The sequence below is a fragment of the Sorex araneus genome, chromosome 1, assembly GCF_027595985.1.
Source record: "Sorex araneus isolate mSorAra2 chromosome 1, mSorAra2.pri, whole genome shotgun sequence".
Lineage (NCBI taxonomy): Eukaryota > Metazoa > Chordata > Mammalia > Eulipotyphla > Soricidae > Sorex > Sorex araneus.
In genome coordinates this window covers 83,597,533-83,614,981 of record NC_073302.1, presented here as the reverse complement: position 1 = coordinate 83,614,981, position 17,449 = coordinate 83,597,533, and the positions used below count along the sequence as shown (strand labels likewise).

At 43.5% G+C, this 17,449-nt stretch overlaps 1 protein-coding gene across 1 annotated transcript; it reads left to right on the top strand.

The window, feature by feature from the left end:
* The first annotated feature begins 2,955 nt into the window (after positions 1 to 2,955).
* On the top strand, positions 2,956 to 17,070 carry SPATA31D1 (SPATA31 subfamily D member 1). Its single transcript, XM_012933722.2, has 4 exons — positions 2,956 to 3,022; positions 12,158 to 12,203; positions 13,086 to 13,978; positions 14,111 to 17,070. Exons 1-4 carry the CDS (start codon positions 2,956 to 2,958, stop codon positions 17,068 to 17,070), a joined length of 3,966 nt encoding a protein of 1,321 aa, XP_012789176.2.
* The last annotated feature ends 379 nt before the right edge of the window (positions 17,071 to 17,449 follow it).

Genomic DNA, 17,449 nt, shown 5'->3' with positions numbered 1-17,449 from the left:
ACAGAATCTGTCCCTTCTCTGATTGATTCCTAAGGTGGCTTGTAATTCACAATTGTTAGAGTTGGATTGGAGAACCCCTTTTTGAAGTGTATAACTCCTGACATGAGGAGGGCTTTTGCACGTGAGTATCTGAAAGACAGACACCATGACTTAAGGTACTGGCAGGATAGTGGTCATTGAATGTAGATTTGGGTAAAGTTGCCAGAAATATACTAATTTCCAGATATAATCCACCTCATTAAAGAATTCATGAACTGGACAACAGCAAGCAGACTTCTCTATAAGGCTCAACACAAAATGCCAGACTTACAGGGCCCGAAATGTAACTCAAAGGTAAAGACTTAGAATGCTGTGTATATATTTGCTCCTAATTCCATGAACCTCTACTCATACAACTATCACCCAAAGAGTGAGGGTTATATATACTGAAAGAGGGTGAAACAAAATTATTAGCAAAAGTAAAGATTGAACTAAGGAACTCAGAGTTCAAACCATACACAGGGACCCAATAGTACGGGGTAGGGTATAATGAGCTTCCCAGAACCCTACATAAGCACCGTAATCAGCTGGGAGATCGCACATAAGAGCCTACCATCCTCACTGCGCACAGTTGTCAGACAGGAGAAACCTGAGCAATATAAGTTGCCTACAGAAAGTTGACCCAGAGAGATATCCTACCGTATTAGGATACAGAACTGAGTAGCTCAGCAACCACACCACAGATAGTAGTCTACAGGTGAAGGCTGGACATAATTGACCTACCAAGCACCCCTTGGTTCAGAATTGCACATGTATCCAACCCTGCAGAGACTTAGAATAGAAGGATCAGTGGCCAAATCATGAACAGGGGACTGACTTGAGATGACTAAGCACTGTCAGTAAGCATACTACCTGCTAGTAGAGCCCCATGAGTGTAGCTCACTCTATTGGAACATAGAATTGAGGACCAGAACTCATAAACTGTGCACTGCACCCTGATAAGAGATACTAGCCACAGAATGTTTGCCTACTGCTATTGCAAATGATCAGACCCAAGAATACACCCAACTCTGCTAGGATATGGAACTGACAGTCAGGATAGTTAAGAGTTGACAAATTGTGGTAGAAAACTAGGTACCAGAATTTTCCTAAACTCAAGTGGAAGAAGGATGGAGAGACCAATGCCCAATCGGGGGCAGGGACTAGATCTGCGTAGTCAGAGCTTCCTCTATGCAGTTCCCTAGACAACTAGTCTAAATTGCTTGCTCTGTTGATGCACTACACTCTACGATGACTTAGAATAGAGAACTCAGCATATTTTTGGCACCATGTAATCTCATCAATGGCCAACATCCAGAGACTATAAAACCAAGCTCCCGGAAGTGGCCACACGACATCTTATAGCCCAGTTCTCCCTCTCGGAGAACCTAGCAAGCTACCGAGAGTTTCCTGCCCACATGGGAGAGCCTCGCAAACTCCTTGTAGTGTATTCATATGCCAAAACCAGTAACAATGATGGGTATCATTCCCCTGACCCTGAAAGAGCCTCCAATGCGGCACCATTGGGAAGGACGAGTAAAGAGAGGCTTCTAAAATCTCAGGGCTAGGACGAATGGAGACATTACTGAGACCACGCGAAAAAACCAACGATCAACGGGATGATGATGATGATGATGATAATAAATTAGCATTGCATTAATGATGTGTTTTTTCTCTTCTTGCCCACCCTTGCTGGGGAATAAAGAAGAATGAATGAGCACAGGTGCTCAATTCTTGGAAAACACCTTTTCCCAAGGAAAATTCACATAAGAGGTGGTCAAAGGACAGACTCCAAAGAAATAGGAAGCTCAGAACATATAGAAGAGACATAGAAGATAAATCAAGGACCAAAATAGTAGTACAGTAGGTAAGTAGGTCGGCAAGTAGGTAGGGCACTTGCCTTGCATGCATTCTACCTTTGATCCCCAGCATCCCATATATATGAGATACCCCATATCTCATAGACCACTCTTGGGCACCAGAGTGGTCTATGAGAACAGAAGTAGGAGTAAGTCCTGAAGCACTGTCAGATGTGGCCCAAAAGTGAGAGAGAAAGGGAGAAAGTAAAATCAATATTATGCTCCCTTGGTCACCCCAAATTTCTTCCCTATCTCCTACCCCTCAGAGTGAGTCTGTTCTTTGCATTGCCACTTTGTGATTAAACATATAGCTTCCTTGACTTTACAGTTCCTATGAATTCTTTGCTGGGGAGACATGTGAACTCCTACTGAGTACGAGGAGCTGAGCAGCCAAACCAGGTGCAGGGGTCCTGCATGGAAAGGCTGAGCAACTGAGCCTTCCTGTCTCTTCTCGTGTGGGACAGAACTGGGAGCTCAGCAGCCAGATTGTTCCCTGGAGAACACACTTGGTCTGTTTTGAAAAATGGGGAATTATAGGCTGCCTATTGTCACATCAGTCCCAGTAGGCTTTTCTGAGACATAAAACTTAGAAGTGCAGCAGCCAAACAGCACAGCTAGGCTCAGAGGAGACAGCACAGCACGGGGAGCTCACCGAAGACGTGCATGGGCCCTGTGTTGCTGGCACTGAGAGCTGAGGAGCTCGGCAGTCAAGCCCTGGGAAGCAGACCTAGGTGAGAGGGCTGGGTCTGAGTTCATCGTGCTCTATTATCTGGCAAGTCCAGAACTGATGAGCTCAGCAGCCAAACCATGCACAGCTACCTAAAGAGAGCAAACTGGCACTGTTCCATGATCCTGATCTACACTGGCACCTAACCTTGTTGGCTTTGTGGGTTTTTTGTTTTGTTTTAGGGCTACACTTAACCATGCCCAGACTTTAATCCTGGCTCTGAGCTCAGAGGTCACTCCTGGCTCACTCAACGGACCATACAGGGTGGCCAGGGATCACCTGGTCAGCTGCAAACAAGCCAAACACCATAAACACTGTATTATCACTCTGACCCCCCAGCCTCGTCGGGGCATGGAACGCCAGGGAGCTCTACAGCTAAACTACATGCAGCGGATCCAGTGGGGGAAGACTGGACATTGTAAGTCTGCCCACTGCTCGTTATTTCACTTGGAAGGGAATAAGGGCTGTTGGACCATACCCAGAAGTGCTCAGGGTCTATTCCTGGCTCTGTGCTCAGTAGTTAACCTTTGTAGTAATAGGGGAAAGGGGGAGACTTAAATATACCATTTCATGCTGCATGCCCACTTCCTACTCTCCAGGGACATAGAGCAGAATTGCCCAGCAACTGAACTGTGCACTGTGGCTGGTGAACGTTAGCCAGCAGAAGCCAGCCTAGCGCCAAGCCCACTCAGACTGCATATACAGATTCTTATCTTTGCAAGAGAAGAAAGAGTTCTATGACACTACTGAATTGCAGAGCTGAGGTCAACAGCCAATCCATGGAGAAGGCTGGACACAGCCTTCTGCCTGTGGCCTTGCTGGTCCATTTTGCACAAACATACTATTCTGTTGGGATATGCAGCTGTGGAGCTCAGTATCCAAATTGCCCATACTAGCCCTATAGGAAAATTAAGAAAAGGGCCTATGAGAAAACCCATCCGCTGTTCCATGCTTTGGACCCATATGTTCATCCAGTCTGGCTGGAACATTAACCTCAGGTGCTCAGCAACCAGTGGAATAAACCTGGGCAGTCAACCAGCTTATCTCCAAGCCGACCCACCTGCACTCACCCTTCTTTGCTAGGACTGAGTTGCTCAGCCCCCAAACTGAGCAGACTGGGGGAGAAATCTGGGCATGGTCTGTTTGCTAAGGGATCTGAAGGTCCAGGCTTGCATGCAGACCCTACTCTGGTGGGGCATTGATATAGCAGCGCAGCAGTCAAACCATGCAGTTTTAGGGTATGGTAACATTGCCTTCCTCCCTACCACCCCAGCCTCCTGCATGCACTGTAGTTGTTGGTACAAAGAATCAAAAAGCTCAGCAGCCAAAACATTTGCAGTGGACTAAAGAAAAGACTAGGGCTGGAGCAATAGCACAGCGGGTAGGGCATTTGCCTTGCATGCGGGTGACCCGGGTTCGATTTCCAGCATCCTATATGGTCCCCTGAGTACCGCCAAGAGTGATTCCTGAGTGCAGAGCCAGGAGTAACCCCTGTGCATTTCCAGGTGTGACCCAAAAAGCAAAAAAAAAAAAAAAGACAGAACTGTATGCCTTTCTAATCACATAATCCAGATCCACTCATGCACCCTACTTTGCTGGGATTTAAGACTTAAACTAAGCACAGTAGGATAAATGTAGGCACAGTGAGCCCACCCAGTGGACCCAGACCACATACACAACATACTTTGCTGGGACAACGAACTGAGGAGTTTAGCAATGATTATGTGCACAGATGCTGGATGGAAGAAAGTAGAAGGTTATAAATCCACTGATCACAAAGTCAGCCCAAACTTGTGCACATACCATTATACTAGAACATATAATCACACTCAGAACCAAGGCTGAAGTCTATCTATAGCCACTGGTTAAGAATTGCTTGTGGGACTTACTCATCTCAGACACAGAATTGAGATTAGCAGTCAGTTGCACACAGCATTCCAGGGTCAAAGACTGGGCACAGTAAGCTACCACTCACTGGTCTAGATCCCCACCACCCTACTCCCCTGGGACACAGAACTGTGGAGTCTGGCAGCCATCTTTAGATGGTGGCTGGACGGGAGAAGCCTTGGCACTTTAAGTCCTCTTGTTTCACAGCCCAGATATTCATGCACCCATTCCTGTTTGCACTCTTTCTGGGACATGCAGGAATGGGTCTGAGAATATTCTCAGTTGCATCAGTACCAGCCCAGAATGGTCACACGTCAGGGGAGTAGAAACTGCAGCAGGAGCAAAGGCCAAGGTAGGATTGAAAGATCACCAGAAGTTCAAACTTTCCCCATCCCCTCTTGACAATATCCCAGCAATCAACTGTACATAGAAAACTCAAGTGAAAAACTCAAATAAAGACAACTTTGCAAAACAGCTTTTGTGAAGTTGTTTTGGACATTCCACTTTGCACTCTCCACCCTCCTACATCCCGACTTGTCATGGGTAACATTAAATATCTATTCTCTCTCCTTTCTTTTGTAAATTATTTATAATTCAGATTCTTAAATTTTTCTCTGAAAGGCTCTACAATATCTGGGAATATGGGGTAGAAGTCAATAAAACTGTTGTCCTTCACGCTAGCCTTTGACTACAGCTCCCAATAACTTGCTCATAGAAAACATTTCCTGCATTGGGCACATTATGTGGACCTCAAGTGCAACTTCAGGACTTTCTTGTAGGGCTGGTAGAACCCTAGTTATTATTGTAATAATTAAAAATTAATCACAGTGACAAAGTTGATCATGATTGGGTTTCAGTCATACAGTATTCGAACACCTATCCCTTCACCTGTGTACATTTCCCACTACCAATGTCCCCAGTCTCCTCCCCCTGCCCCAAGCGTGCCTCTATCAGACATTTTCCTTCTCTCTCCCTCTATCTCTCTATCATTTTTCTTTGTGCATTATGGTTTGCAATAAAGGTAATGAAAGGCTTTTATGTATATCCCTTTACCACTTTTCAGCACTCATTTTTTGCCAAAAGTGATCATTTCCAACTATCATTGCTATAGTGATCTCTTCTCTGTCCCAGCTTCCTCCCCTACTACGCTGTCCACTTGAGGAAAGCTTCTAACTAAAGATCAGTCCTCCTGGTCTTGTTTCCACTGCCCTTGGGTATTAGTCTCACATTATATCTTTTTTTTAAATATCCAACAGTGGAGTGAACCCAGTCTGTGCTTGTCCCTCTCCTTCTGAATCATGTCACTCAGCATGATACTCTCCATGTATATCCATTTATAAGAAAATTTCATGACTTTATTTTTCCTGGTCGCTGTGTAGTACTCCATTATGTAGATGCACCACAGTTACTTTACCCAGTTATCTGTTCTCAGGCACTCATAACCCTACTTCTTGTATGCAAGTGCTGGTAGCACAATTTTGCCAGTTTAATTCTTCTCATCTCTTTCACACCCTCTGCATCCTCTGGCACTTCTTTAAGGAGAATTAAGTGCACTAAACAGAAGGAAAGTGGCATTTTGTTTACCAGGTCTAGGGGCTGAAGAGATAGTATAGTACATAAGGCACTTGAGTTACTACCTCCTTCACTCCTCATATCACACACTATTCATATGGCAATAACAGGAGAGAGTGTTAAAGCCATGTAACAGATTCCTTTAACCTCGATATCATAGAAGGTTTTGCTGACCATGTTTTCGGTGCACCTGATGGATTCTGGTCTGATGTTGAGGTCTTTAATCCATTTTGATCTGTCCTTTGTGCAAGGTGTTAGGTAGAGGTCTGAGCCCATTTATTGGCATGTAGCTGTCCATTTATGCCAGCACCGTTTGTTAAATAGGCTTTCCTTCCTCTACTTTACATTTCTTGCTCATTTGTCAAAGATTAGATGATCATATATTTGAGGGTGTGTGTAAGGATATTCCACTCCACTGGCCAATCAAGTGGAAACAGAGATAAACAGATGGGACAACCTCAAACTGAGAAGTTTCTGCACCACAAAAGACACAGCAAACAGAATTCAAAGACAATCAACAATGGGAAAGGATATTCACCCAATACCCATACGATAAGGGGTTGATATCAAAGATTTACAAGACACTGGTTGAACTCTACAAAAAGAAAACATAGAACCCCATCAGAAAATGGGGTGATGAAATGAATTTCTTCTCAAAGAAGAAATTCAAATGGCCAAAAGGCAAATGAAAAAAATGCTCTTCATCATTAATCATTAGGGAGATGCAGATCAAAACAACTATGAAATATCACCTCACACCACAGAGACTGGCCCACATCCAAAAGAACAAAAGCAACTGGTGTTGGCATGAATGTGGGGAGAAAGGGACTCTCCTTCACTGCTGGTGGGAATGCCAGCTGGTTCAGCCCTTTTGGAAAACAACATGGACGATTCTCAAAAGATTAGAAATTGAGCTCCCATTTGACCCAGCAATACTACTTCTGGGAATATATCCCAAAGATGCAAAAAGTATAGTAGAAATGACAGCTGCACTTATATGTTCATTGCAGCAGTATTTACAATAGCCGTAATCTGGAAAAAAAACAAGTGCCTGAGAACAGACGACTCGCTAGAGAAACTCTGGTACTTCTACACAATGGAATACTATGCAGCTGTTAGAAAAGATGAAGTATGAAATTTGCATATAGATGGATCAACATGGAAAGTATCATGTTAAGCGAAATGAGTCAGAAAGAGAGGGACTGACGTAGAAAAAATACGCTCATTTGTGGAATATAAAGTAACAGAATGGGAGACTAACACCCAAGATTATTAAAGATAAATACTGGGAGGACTGCTCCACAGCTTAGATGCTGGCCTCACATACTGAGGGAAAGGCAGTTCAGTTAGAGAAGGGATCACCAAGTAAATGGTGCTAGGAGAATCCACTCGGGATGGGAGATGCACCCTGAAAGCAGACAATAGACCGAACATGATGGCCACTCAATACCTCTATTGCAAACTACAACACCCAAAAGGAGGAGAGAGAGAGAGAGAGAGAGAGAGAGAGAGAGAGAGAGAGAGAGAGAGAGAGAGAGAGAGAGAGAGAGAGAGAGAGAGAGAGAGAGAGAACAAAAGGAAATGCCCTGCCACAGAGGCAGGGTGGGGGGAGGTGAAATGGTGTAGGGATGATGGGAGGAATGCTGGGATTGTTGGTGGTGGAAAATGGGCACTGGTGGAGGGATGGACACTTGACTATTATATGACTGAAATGTAAGCATGGAAGTTTGTAAGTCTGTAACTGTATCTCACAGTGATTCACTAATAAAATAATAATAATAAAAAATGATGACAAAAATAAATATGTAATACCACTTAACAGAGATGAGGACAGTTCTTTGCAGCTTTCTTTTTAGGTGGAGGAAGGGGGTCTTTTCTCAGCAAGCGTTCCCAGTAGTTTTCCTTGACTTAAGAACAACCAGTGTAATACAGAAGGTCATTGAAATCTAACCAAGGATTATGTTCATATTTATACCATATTCACAGTGTGTTATTAGGTCTATTTTTAATTTTAATTTATGTTAGGTCTGTTACTTAACCAGGTCTTCATTCTTGTCTCATATATTTGCTTAAATTATTAACATTATTTATTCTACTGTCTGGAATTGTACAATAGTGGGGTGCTGCTCAGTGGTCCCCATATTTTTGTCAGAAAGAATTATCTCTGTGTCAATGGACAGTTATTTATGCTGTGAAGATTATTATAATGACATATAGCAGTGAGTTAGGATATATATGTTCATATATGTTCAATCATGTTTTACATGTTAAATCAGAGCTGAGTGGGCAGTGGCCAAATAAGCAGCCACAGGGAAATGCAACCTCTTCTTGGCCAAGTGCCCATACACATGAGCATCTAGGCCAGAGGGGACCCTTGCAGTATTAGAAGTACGGTAGAGGTAGAACTCTAATCCTGTAATAGCACCAACGAGGCCCTTTCCCCACAGGTACAGTTGTGGATAGAGCGTGGCCTGGGCGGGGAGGAGGGGGCACAGTTATTTCCCCCTTTCCCAGCGCTTTGAACTCATATCTCAACCTCCATTTCCTAATTCTCATCAGGACAGTCTGGCTATCTCAAACACATTAGGCCAATAGTCCACTAGCTTACTCCAATCAAAATAATCCCCAAACTCACCAAAGTAATGGTGAACACAAGAATCTGAACAAACCTAACTTCAAAGAACACATCCCCTGAAGCTGAAGGAGAGGCCCTATATAAGTCACAGAGGAGAGCCAAAGAGGAAGTTAATATTCTTGGAGGGGAAAAAGGAGACCACCATTCACTGAGTTCATCCAGAATCCTCCCTCACAGAAAGAGGGGGACACTGATAGTAAACTGGAGGGATCATCTATCTACAGCATCCACTACAGCAACATGGAGAGCACAGATTCCCACCATGAGGAGTGGATGAAATAGAGCCCAGAAGCCTCAATAGGGAATACCCACAAATACGATCTCTCCAACAAAGAATTTAGAGATGAAATGATGATGTTCAATGAGCTCAAAGAAATGGTGGAATGAACATACAGTTAATTAAAGGAGGATATGAAAGAAACAGTGGAATGGACAGTGAATAAAACACAAGAAGAAATGAGAGCAGAATTAAGAAACCTACAAACAGAAGTGTCACTAATAAAGAATTTGATAGATGAAGTTAAAAACTCAGTGGATACTCTCAACAGTAGAATGACAATAGCTGAACACAGAAAAAGTGAGCTTGAAGATGAGCTACAGAAAGCATACACAGAACAACATACAATGGGAGCGGACTTCAAAATAGCTCTAGGGTGAATAAGAGACCTAGGGGATGAATTCAAGAGGAACAACACTAGAACAGTCAGAGTGCCAGAAGGATAGAGAGGCAATCCCAATGAAGTAGTAACAGTTAAAAATATTATTGTTGAGAAGTTCCCAGAGCTGGAGAATGCAGATATTCAGATCCAGAAGCCTGAAAGGTAGCAATTAAAAGAGACCCTAAAAAAAAACTCCAAGGCATACCACAATCAGAATGACAAATAAGATAGAGACACAATACTGCAAGCAGCAAGGCCAAGGAAGGAAATCACATAAGGAAGTACCCCTTAGATTTACAGCAGATTTATCAGAGGAAACCAGATGAGGTGGGAAAAAATGGTGGGATATAGTAAAAAAAGCCTCAATGAAATGAAGGCCTCATGAAGAATACTTTATCCGGCTAAACTCTCACTCAAACTTGAAGGAATGATACATTATTTCATGGACAAACAACATCTTAGAAACTTCATAAGCTCAAAACTGACCTTAAAAGAAGGACTGAAGGGGCTACTGTAAGACAAGACCAACCCCTACAAGCACAACAAACCTTCAGAGAAAGATGGCACAAAATCCCATAAACAATAATCTTTCTCAAAGTTAATGGTCTAAATGCACCAATTAAGAGACACAAAGTGGCAAAATGGATTAAAAAAACTGAGTACAACATTCTGCTGCCTGCAAGAAATACATCTGAATAGTCAGAACAAATACAGACTCAACATCAAAGGATAGAAAACAATCCTTCAAGCAAACAACTCCTTCAAAAGTGAGACTGAAACAAAAATTAAAATCTACTGTAACATTTACATAATTAAGTGTGTAAAAACTTGAAATTATTTAAATTTTTCTGGTTTGGGGGTCATCCCCATTAGTACTCAGGTCTTCCTTCTGCCTCTGTACTCAAGGTCCACTTGTGGTAGGGCTTGGGGGTATTCCAGGGCAAGCAAACACCTACCTGCTGTACCTCCTTCTCCAGCCCCTATCTCTATCAAATCTCCACATATCTTCACCTATCTCCAGCCCCAAGAACTTGAAATTCTATACCAGGTTTCACATGGAAGGCAAATCTTCTTATAAAGATTTTCTATAAAGCAATATTTATAAGAAAAATGATATGACAACATATATCTATTTCTGAACACAAAATCTACAGATTCTAGGTGTATTTCAGACTTAAAGGTGAACTGGTGAGATCCAAGTCAAGGCTTCAGAAAGTAAAGAGCTCAAGAACACCCAGGATACAGAGAGAATAAGAGGGCGTTTCAATAGAGTAAATGCCCAAATACCCTATAATGAAGGTGTATAATGAGTGGCTATATTTGGGAAAAAAGGAGTGACAGGAGAGAACACAGGGATTGAAAGGCCTATTGAGGAACTGGGTGGGAAAGAGGTTGTGTCCCCCTCATTGTGATGTCCCTTCCTCACACCCTCCCCTCCCCTCCTCCCACTCTCTCTAATGCTGTGGTACAGGCCTGGGCTTATATAAACCAGAGTATTCAACTGTCTCTGGTAAACTTGTAGTATGGGTCATGAAGTTCAGAAATTGGAATATTTTTCCATTTCTAAAGACCTGTACTTCTCTAAGCTTTAGCTCAACATTCGTAGATTCTGAGCTTACCTTTCTTTGTGATTGGCGATGGGGGTTGCTTTTCTTTTTCATATGTTACCTGCTATGGATTTATATTTTAGCCCCAATTTGGGAAACCAAAATCAACCAAAAGGTAAGGATCTAGGGAAAACGCCAAAATTTCTATAAGCAATTCTGCTTTGGGCTCACCCATTTGAAAATGAGTCTAGCTGGCTCAGAAAAACTAAATTGGGATATCTGGGATAAGCATCTAAGTAGGGGAAAGGGGTACCGGTGATACTGTTTCTATTTGGTGCTCCGAGAAAATTTGGATGTGGCAGAGCATTCCAGGACAAATCCTAAATGGTGGTTTAGAGATATTCCTTGAATAATGCATTTAGGGTTCAGAATTCTGGAGAAAAATTCAAGTTCTGTAACATTTGATCACGAGGTATATTCCCATTCAATGTTACTTCCTCTAGCTGTGGTTGACAAGGTCAGTGCTGGCCTCTGGGACCTCCGGGCAGAGAGGCTGGGAACAAACTCTGTCCCTGGGAGGGAGAGTCCCATGTGAGGGACCACAGGTAACAGTGGGCTTTAGATTATAGGTTCTTTCTGAATAGAGGACTGTTGCCTGCACTATCAGTTTGAACAAGTGTGGACTTGGTCAAAATTCTATTTAGTAGAATTTAGAATTATTATTTTCACAATGGGTAACCATGGTATAATTATTGATATTATTTCACCATTTATAATATTGCTATTATTATACCAATATGATAGCTAATTATTATTATGATTGACAATTACTCTAGTTTTATAAGTAATAGAATTAATATATTCCATAGTGTCTAAATTTCCTAGGATGAATAAGACAATTGTTGGGTCGGTTCCCAGTCATTTTTTTAAAATAATTTTAATTGAAAATTTGGAGGAGCTGGAGCGATAGTACAACGGGGAAGGCATTTGCCTTGCACAAGGCCGGCCCGGGTTTGGTCCCTGGCATCCCATATGGTCCTGCCAGCACAGCCAGGAGTGATTCCTGAGTGCAGAGCCAGGAGTAACCACTAAGCATCACGGGGTGTGAGCCCCCCCCCAAAAAAAAAAAAGAAATGAAGGAAGTTTGGAGAAATGTGAGAGTGAGAGAAAGAGATACACTTTCAAGAGAAAACACGGACTTTCGGAGAGGGGAAACAGCATTCCAATTCCTCTTTGTTACTTTGTTTCCTCAGCGTCCCTGCAAAGTAAAGAGGAGAAGGAAAGGGGGAACATCAAAAGGTAAGGCTCTACCTTTAACATCTGAAAGCTCAAGGGCTTTTTGAGCTTTCCTTTCCCTTGCTTTCCTTTCTAAGAATCCCCAGGCACATGAAGTCTGAGATTGTGTTTATGAACACAGTCCTGTCCCTCTTAGGAAATAGAAATCTCAGAGGAGCCGATGACTAGAGACACTTCTCAGATTCCCTGCTCTGCCCCTCCCAGGGCAAGAGCAAATGAAGGCTCAGGGCAACTGGAGCTTCCCAACAGCTAGGAGATGCTGAGAGACCAGAATTCTGTTTCGTCACATAATAGTTTTGAGTTTTGGGATACCAGATTCCACTGTGAAATTACTGCTATCCCCTGTGCTTCATAGGTAGTTTCAATATCACATGAGATAAAGTGTGGGAAAGTAAGGGAAACAAACAGATGTGCACCTTTGGTAATTTGATACTTCTTTAATCAATTTGATCAAATCAATTTGATGTGGTTTTTGGGTCATTATTCCCAAGATATCTCTTTATTAGTACCTCTACTACAACCTTTATTACCTTCATTATCTATAACTCCCTCTTCCGGTTTTGTAGATTGGAGCTATAATGAGAATGGAGCAGAGGAGGAAAAGAAGTTGATTTCTATTTTAAAAAGGTGATTAGTTTCTGCCCTTCTCCCTGCCCCAATTCTAGACTCATGGTATCTGCTGTAATCATGAGAGGGTCAGCCATAAGAACAGGGATGTGAATGGGGGTGTGGGGGTGAGGGCATGGAGTGTACTGTGAAGTCATGATGGAGACAAGAAAGGGGGAGGATCAGGATTCAGGAGGTCCCACCCCTGCCATACCTGGCTAGCAAGCACTACTTTCCTTGTTCTGGTCCTGTCTATATTTGTGCTTCCTGTCTCTGCAGTCCCGAGGACCAGCATCACACCAACACCCATTTTCGTCAATTATTATGTCCAGACCCCACCTGTGAGGTGTGCAATATGATAGCTGCTGAGGTCAATGAATTCTTGGGCCCAGAAGCACTGATTGATAGTTTCACCTCTGTGGCCCCTATGACGCCAATGAATGAGTCATCTTTTAATCTGTGCCCCAGCCAATCTGCAGCTGCTACCAGGGAAGTGACATCAGACTCTTCATCTCTGCCTTGCCCATCATCACCCCACTCCATCCTCAAATCTAACCAGAGGATCCATATTGCTGATTGTGATTCACCTATACTACCCAGTGGCTCGCTTCCACCTGAGCCTTTTCCAGCCCTGGATTCTCAGTTCCATCTGGACCATCACCCACCACCTCATCTTTCCTTTTCACCATTTCCATCATATGAAACTCAGACCGTGGATCCTATTGTCCTTCAAATAGATCCTTTGAGTTGTGAGCACACAAAGAGTCCACTCAGCTCAACTGATTCTACTCCCTTGCAGGATATTAACCCATTGCCAGATATCCTTAAAAATTCACCTGCTTGTCACCAACCTGCATCAGACATCTCTGTTCCAATAGCAACAGACTTCACAATTACTGTAACTGAATCTAAATCAATCACCATCTTTTTGAAATCTGCTCAGGAGAACCCACCAGTGAACAGCCCTCCTGGATTGTCCAAAAATGAGCCAACAATAATAGGAAAAGACCATTCTAATCTGGAAATTTCAAAATTATCTTGGTCTCAGACTCAACCCCAAATCACCACTTCTTCTATCTGGTCACCAAGTACTCGTGATCATGAGTGTCTAGCCCCACACTCACCCAAGACTTCTTTTGGTGTAGACATTATAACCAGTCCTGTGGAGACTGGTAACCACACTTTTATTAGTTCAAAAGCCCTGATGCTCCTAGAGAGTCATATTAGAAAGAGAATCAAACTCCTAACACTCAAGGAAAAAGGAAATTCCTCTTTAAAAATTCTTAGTGAAAAAAATCAAATAGATACTTCAGGGAAAATATCAACACCTAAGTCAACAGTCTCCTATCCTAATTGGCCAAACATGGTTGTGTCAAAGAAGTTTCAAGAACATAATATGGCCCTCAGTACTAACACCCTGAAGGACTCTTCCCAGAAAAAATACACTCAGTTATTCTGGGGTCTCCCATCTCTTCATAGTGAATCTTTGTGCTCCACTACCCATTTGGTGGATAACAACTCACCAGACTGTATTTTCAATAAAACTCTGAGTGAATCCACCAGACCAAAAAACATGTCTCTGACATTACCCTTATCTGAGACCCAGCATCACCTATCACCTCAAGTCCTCATTTCTTCCAAGTCCCTACCTTTTACAGAGACTCAGTGCCAACCACAAGTTGTGTCCACATATCCTTCTGACCTCCTCATTGGAACCTTACCCCAAAGCCACTATAGAACACAGGAGGCACCATTGGCTCTCGCCTCTTCTGATATTCAATGTTTGGAATGGCATGTGTTACAGAAGCAACAGAGCATTGTGTGGGGTCTACCTCCCATGGTGCAAAGATCTCAGCAGGAATTTTATCCTCCTGCTCCCAATGCTCCTGGCCACAGGTCCTCACTAGTGCGTCCTTCAATCTCCATTCTTCAGGGGGATTTTCCTCTCAGCACTGATCTTACAAAGAAGCTAGAACATCACCTCCATAAGCGGCTCATCCAACACCGGTGGGGACTGCCCCGCAGAATCTGGGAATGTCTGTCACTATGGATGCCCCCTGAGAAATATTCAGAAAGGGATCAGATCAACAGAAATCTAGATTTAGTGACAAGTCAATCAGGAAATATCCATCATTCCTCTGTAGACCCAAAGATGGGGGAGGAAAATAGAAAAAGCTCAGATAAAACATTCAAACACCATCTGAGTGACCAGAGAAATTCTTCAGAGGTAGCTCTAGAGCTTGGGTCTGATCAAATCACAAAGGATAAAGTCTTGGGTATGTCAGAGAATGACACAGAGGTTGTAGAAAAGAATCAGTCCTTCCAAAATCTTGAGTTGACTTTGAAATATCACTTGAGAAAGAAGTTTGAGGAAATCCATGAGGGCCAATTGCCAAGAACTGTGACGAGCTCAAGGCGTACGAGCAAAGTGACATTGTCAACCTCCCCAAAATCTCTCTGTCAGGCAAAACAAAGGAAGTTAACTTTAGCAGAGAGTGAGCAAGTATGCCTTAATACCGTACACGATCTGCCCTTCTTTGATTCCAGAGTACGAAAGTCGATGGAAACCCACATTAAGAGATTTCATAAGCAAATGATATGGGGCCTTCCAACCAGGGTCTGTGAATCCATAGAGTGCTGTAAGTTGTCAACTACCTCATCATGTTCCAGTATGCCTTCCTTAACCAACTGGTATTCGAAGGGACGTGCCACATCTAGAGACTTCAATCCCTCCAGACAAAATGTTAAATTTCTTGAAGGAGATGGGTCAAGAATTAAATGTTCTTCTGTGGGCCATTCTGTCTCAGATACCTCACCTTTGAAAAAGGAGAGACAGAACATCCCAAAACAATCACCATTTGCTCTGAGAAATGCTCTTAATGAGGAAATTCAGACACTTAAGATAGGCAAAATTCATCTGATGCCTGTGAAAGACATTCCAATAGGAAAAGAAAATCTGAGAGAGAGTCTACCGGCCAACACAAATTTAGCTGCAAGACAAGATCAGACCAGACATGAATCAAAGATGCTGCATGTTAGATTCAGCAATAAAGCAGAAATACACTGTGATTTGTCAAAGCCCCAAACACCCAGGGAGACACTACGGGTTGAGAAGCAGCCTGCATTTCTATCAAATGCTCAGAAGCACGTGACCATCAACAGAGTGGACACTTCCCCAAAAGCCAGTGCAAAGGAAGAGGCAGAGAGTGATGTGTTTGCTGGCAGTGCTGCTGTTAAACCACCATTCTCCCAACATTTTACAACGTCACCCCTGAAATGTCAGCTCATTGATGAGCTTAAGATTACCCTGAAGAGCAAGAAAGAATGTGAGGCCAAAGGCCAGGCCATGTCCCAGTCTTCAGATGACCTGACTTACAAGACCTCAGTCACTCAGTCCCCAGGTGTCCATGGAAATCCGGGCATTTCCCCAGCCCTGCACGTCCAATTGGAGGATGACAAGGTCAGATTGGAAGGGAAGCAGGAGCCTTGGCTCCCAAAACATGTGCTTAGGCCATGGCGGGATGAGGCTCTTCCCAGAGCTCCTGAGAATGTCAGCAGCTGTCCAGGCAGCGAATCTGAAGAGCTTGGTGCCGGGGATGCACATGTGGGCAAGGCAGATGGTGGCGGGAAGAGTTGTCCTTCTCAGATCAGGGCATTGCAGGAGATGCAGGGTAGCAAGAGTCGCCAGAGTCCATTCCAGAGAGGACAGCCACCTCCAGAAAATTACTACAGAAAGAAAGTGAAGGGCTGCTTTCAGCTGATTTCTCCGAGGACCAAAATTCAAAGGCAAGAAAGTCCCCAGGAAATACATAGGCCCATTTCATTTGTGCCAAACAGGGGACTAGTCCAAAAAAGAGCCACACCTCTTGGGAGGAAAGAAAATCCAAGAACTACAACAGACACCCGGAAGTCCCCTAGGGAGAAACTGGGGCACGTGCACCCACTGGATGGTACATGCCCTCCAAAGCCTTCTCCCACACCCATGAAGTTCAAGACAAGGCATCAGGTGGCAGTAGTGCAGGTCCAGAGAAAGGCTGTCCAGGCACATTGTTTGAAAGAGGAGATTCCCTCCCCCAGAGTAGCAACTGCAAAGTCCCACCAGCCTGCAGCTGTTTATTCTCCCCAGAGATGTCCCAGACATAATAGACGTATCCCAGATAAGGCCTCACTGCAGAAAGCCGTGGCCTCTCAGGATCAGCATGTGTGTCGGCAGCACTGCCCTTCTAGGGCTTTCAGGAAGCCTGGGCCTCAGCCAGGCACGTGACAGGTTGCCCCGCTAAGAAAGGCACTTTGTCCAGGGATGTGCCATCCAACTCTAGCACAGAATGCTTCTGCAGGATGCCCAGGGGCATACATTTCCTACCCAAAAGTTATTTTTAAATTCTCAATAAATGATTCTAATTACAGTGATTTCTTCTTGTCACATGTTCTTGTCATATAATCTTTTGGGGGTGTGGGGTTTCAGTTATGAGAGCTTGTGCTCAGGGAAGGGAAGTGAAGAAATTCAGTTCTTACAGACTTTGCATTTTTCCTTCTTAAAGGTGACCAGATTCCTGCAGCCCATTTGAAAGCATGTTACCACATTGCCAAAATCTCTTTTCTCCCTGAGGAATTTTGAGGGAAGGAGCTGTTTCTCCTCCCTT

What these genes read in the sequence shown, in the direction of transcription:
- SPATA31D1 (XM_012933722.2), top strand. Translation starts at nt 2,956, where the DNA reads ATGGAACGCCAGGGAGCTCTACAGCTAAACTACATGCAGCGGATCCAG. An exon ending in GTGGGGGAAGACTGGACATT is followed by an intron (nt 3,023 to 12,157) that starts GTAAGTCTGCCC and finishes TTGTTTCCTCAG; the next exon opens with CGTCCCTGCAAAGTAAAGAG. An exon ending in GAAAGGGGGAACATCAAAAG is followed by an intron (nt 12,204 to 13,085) that starts GTAAGGCTCTAC and finishes CTGTCTCTGCAG; the next exon opens with TCCCGAGGACCAGCATCACA.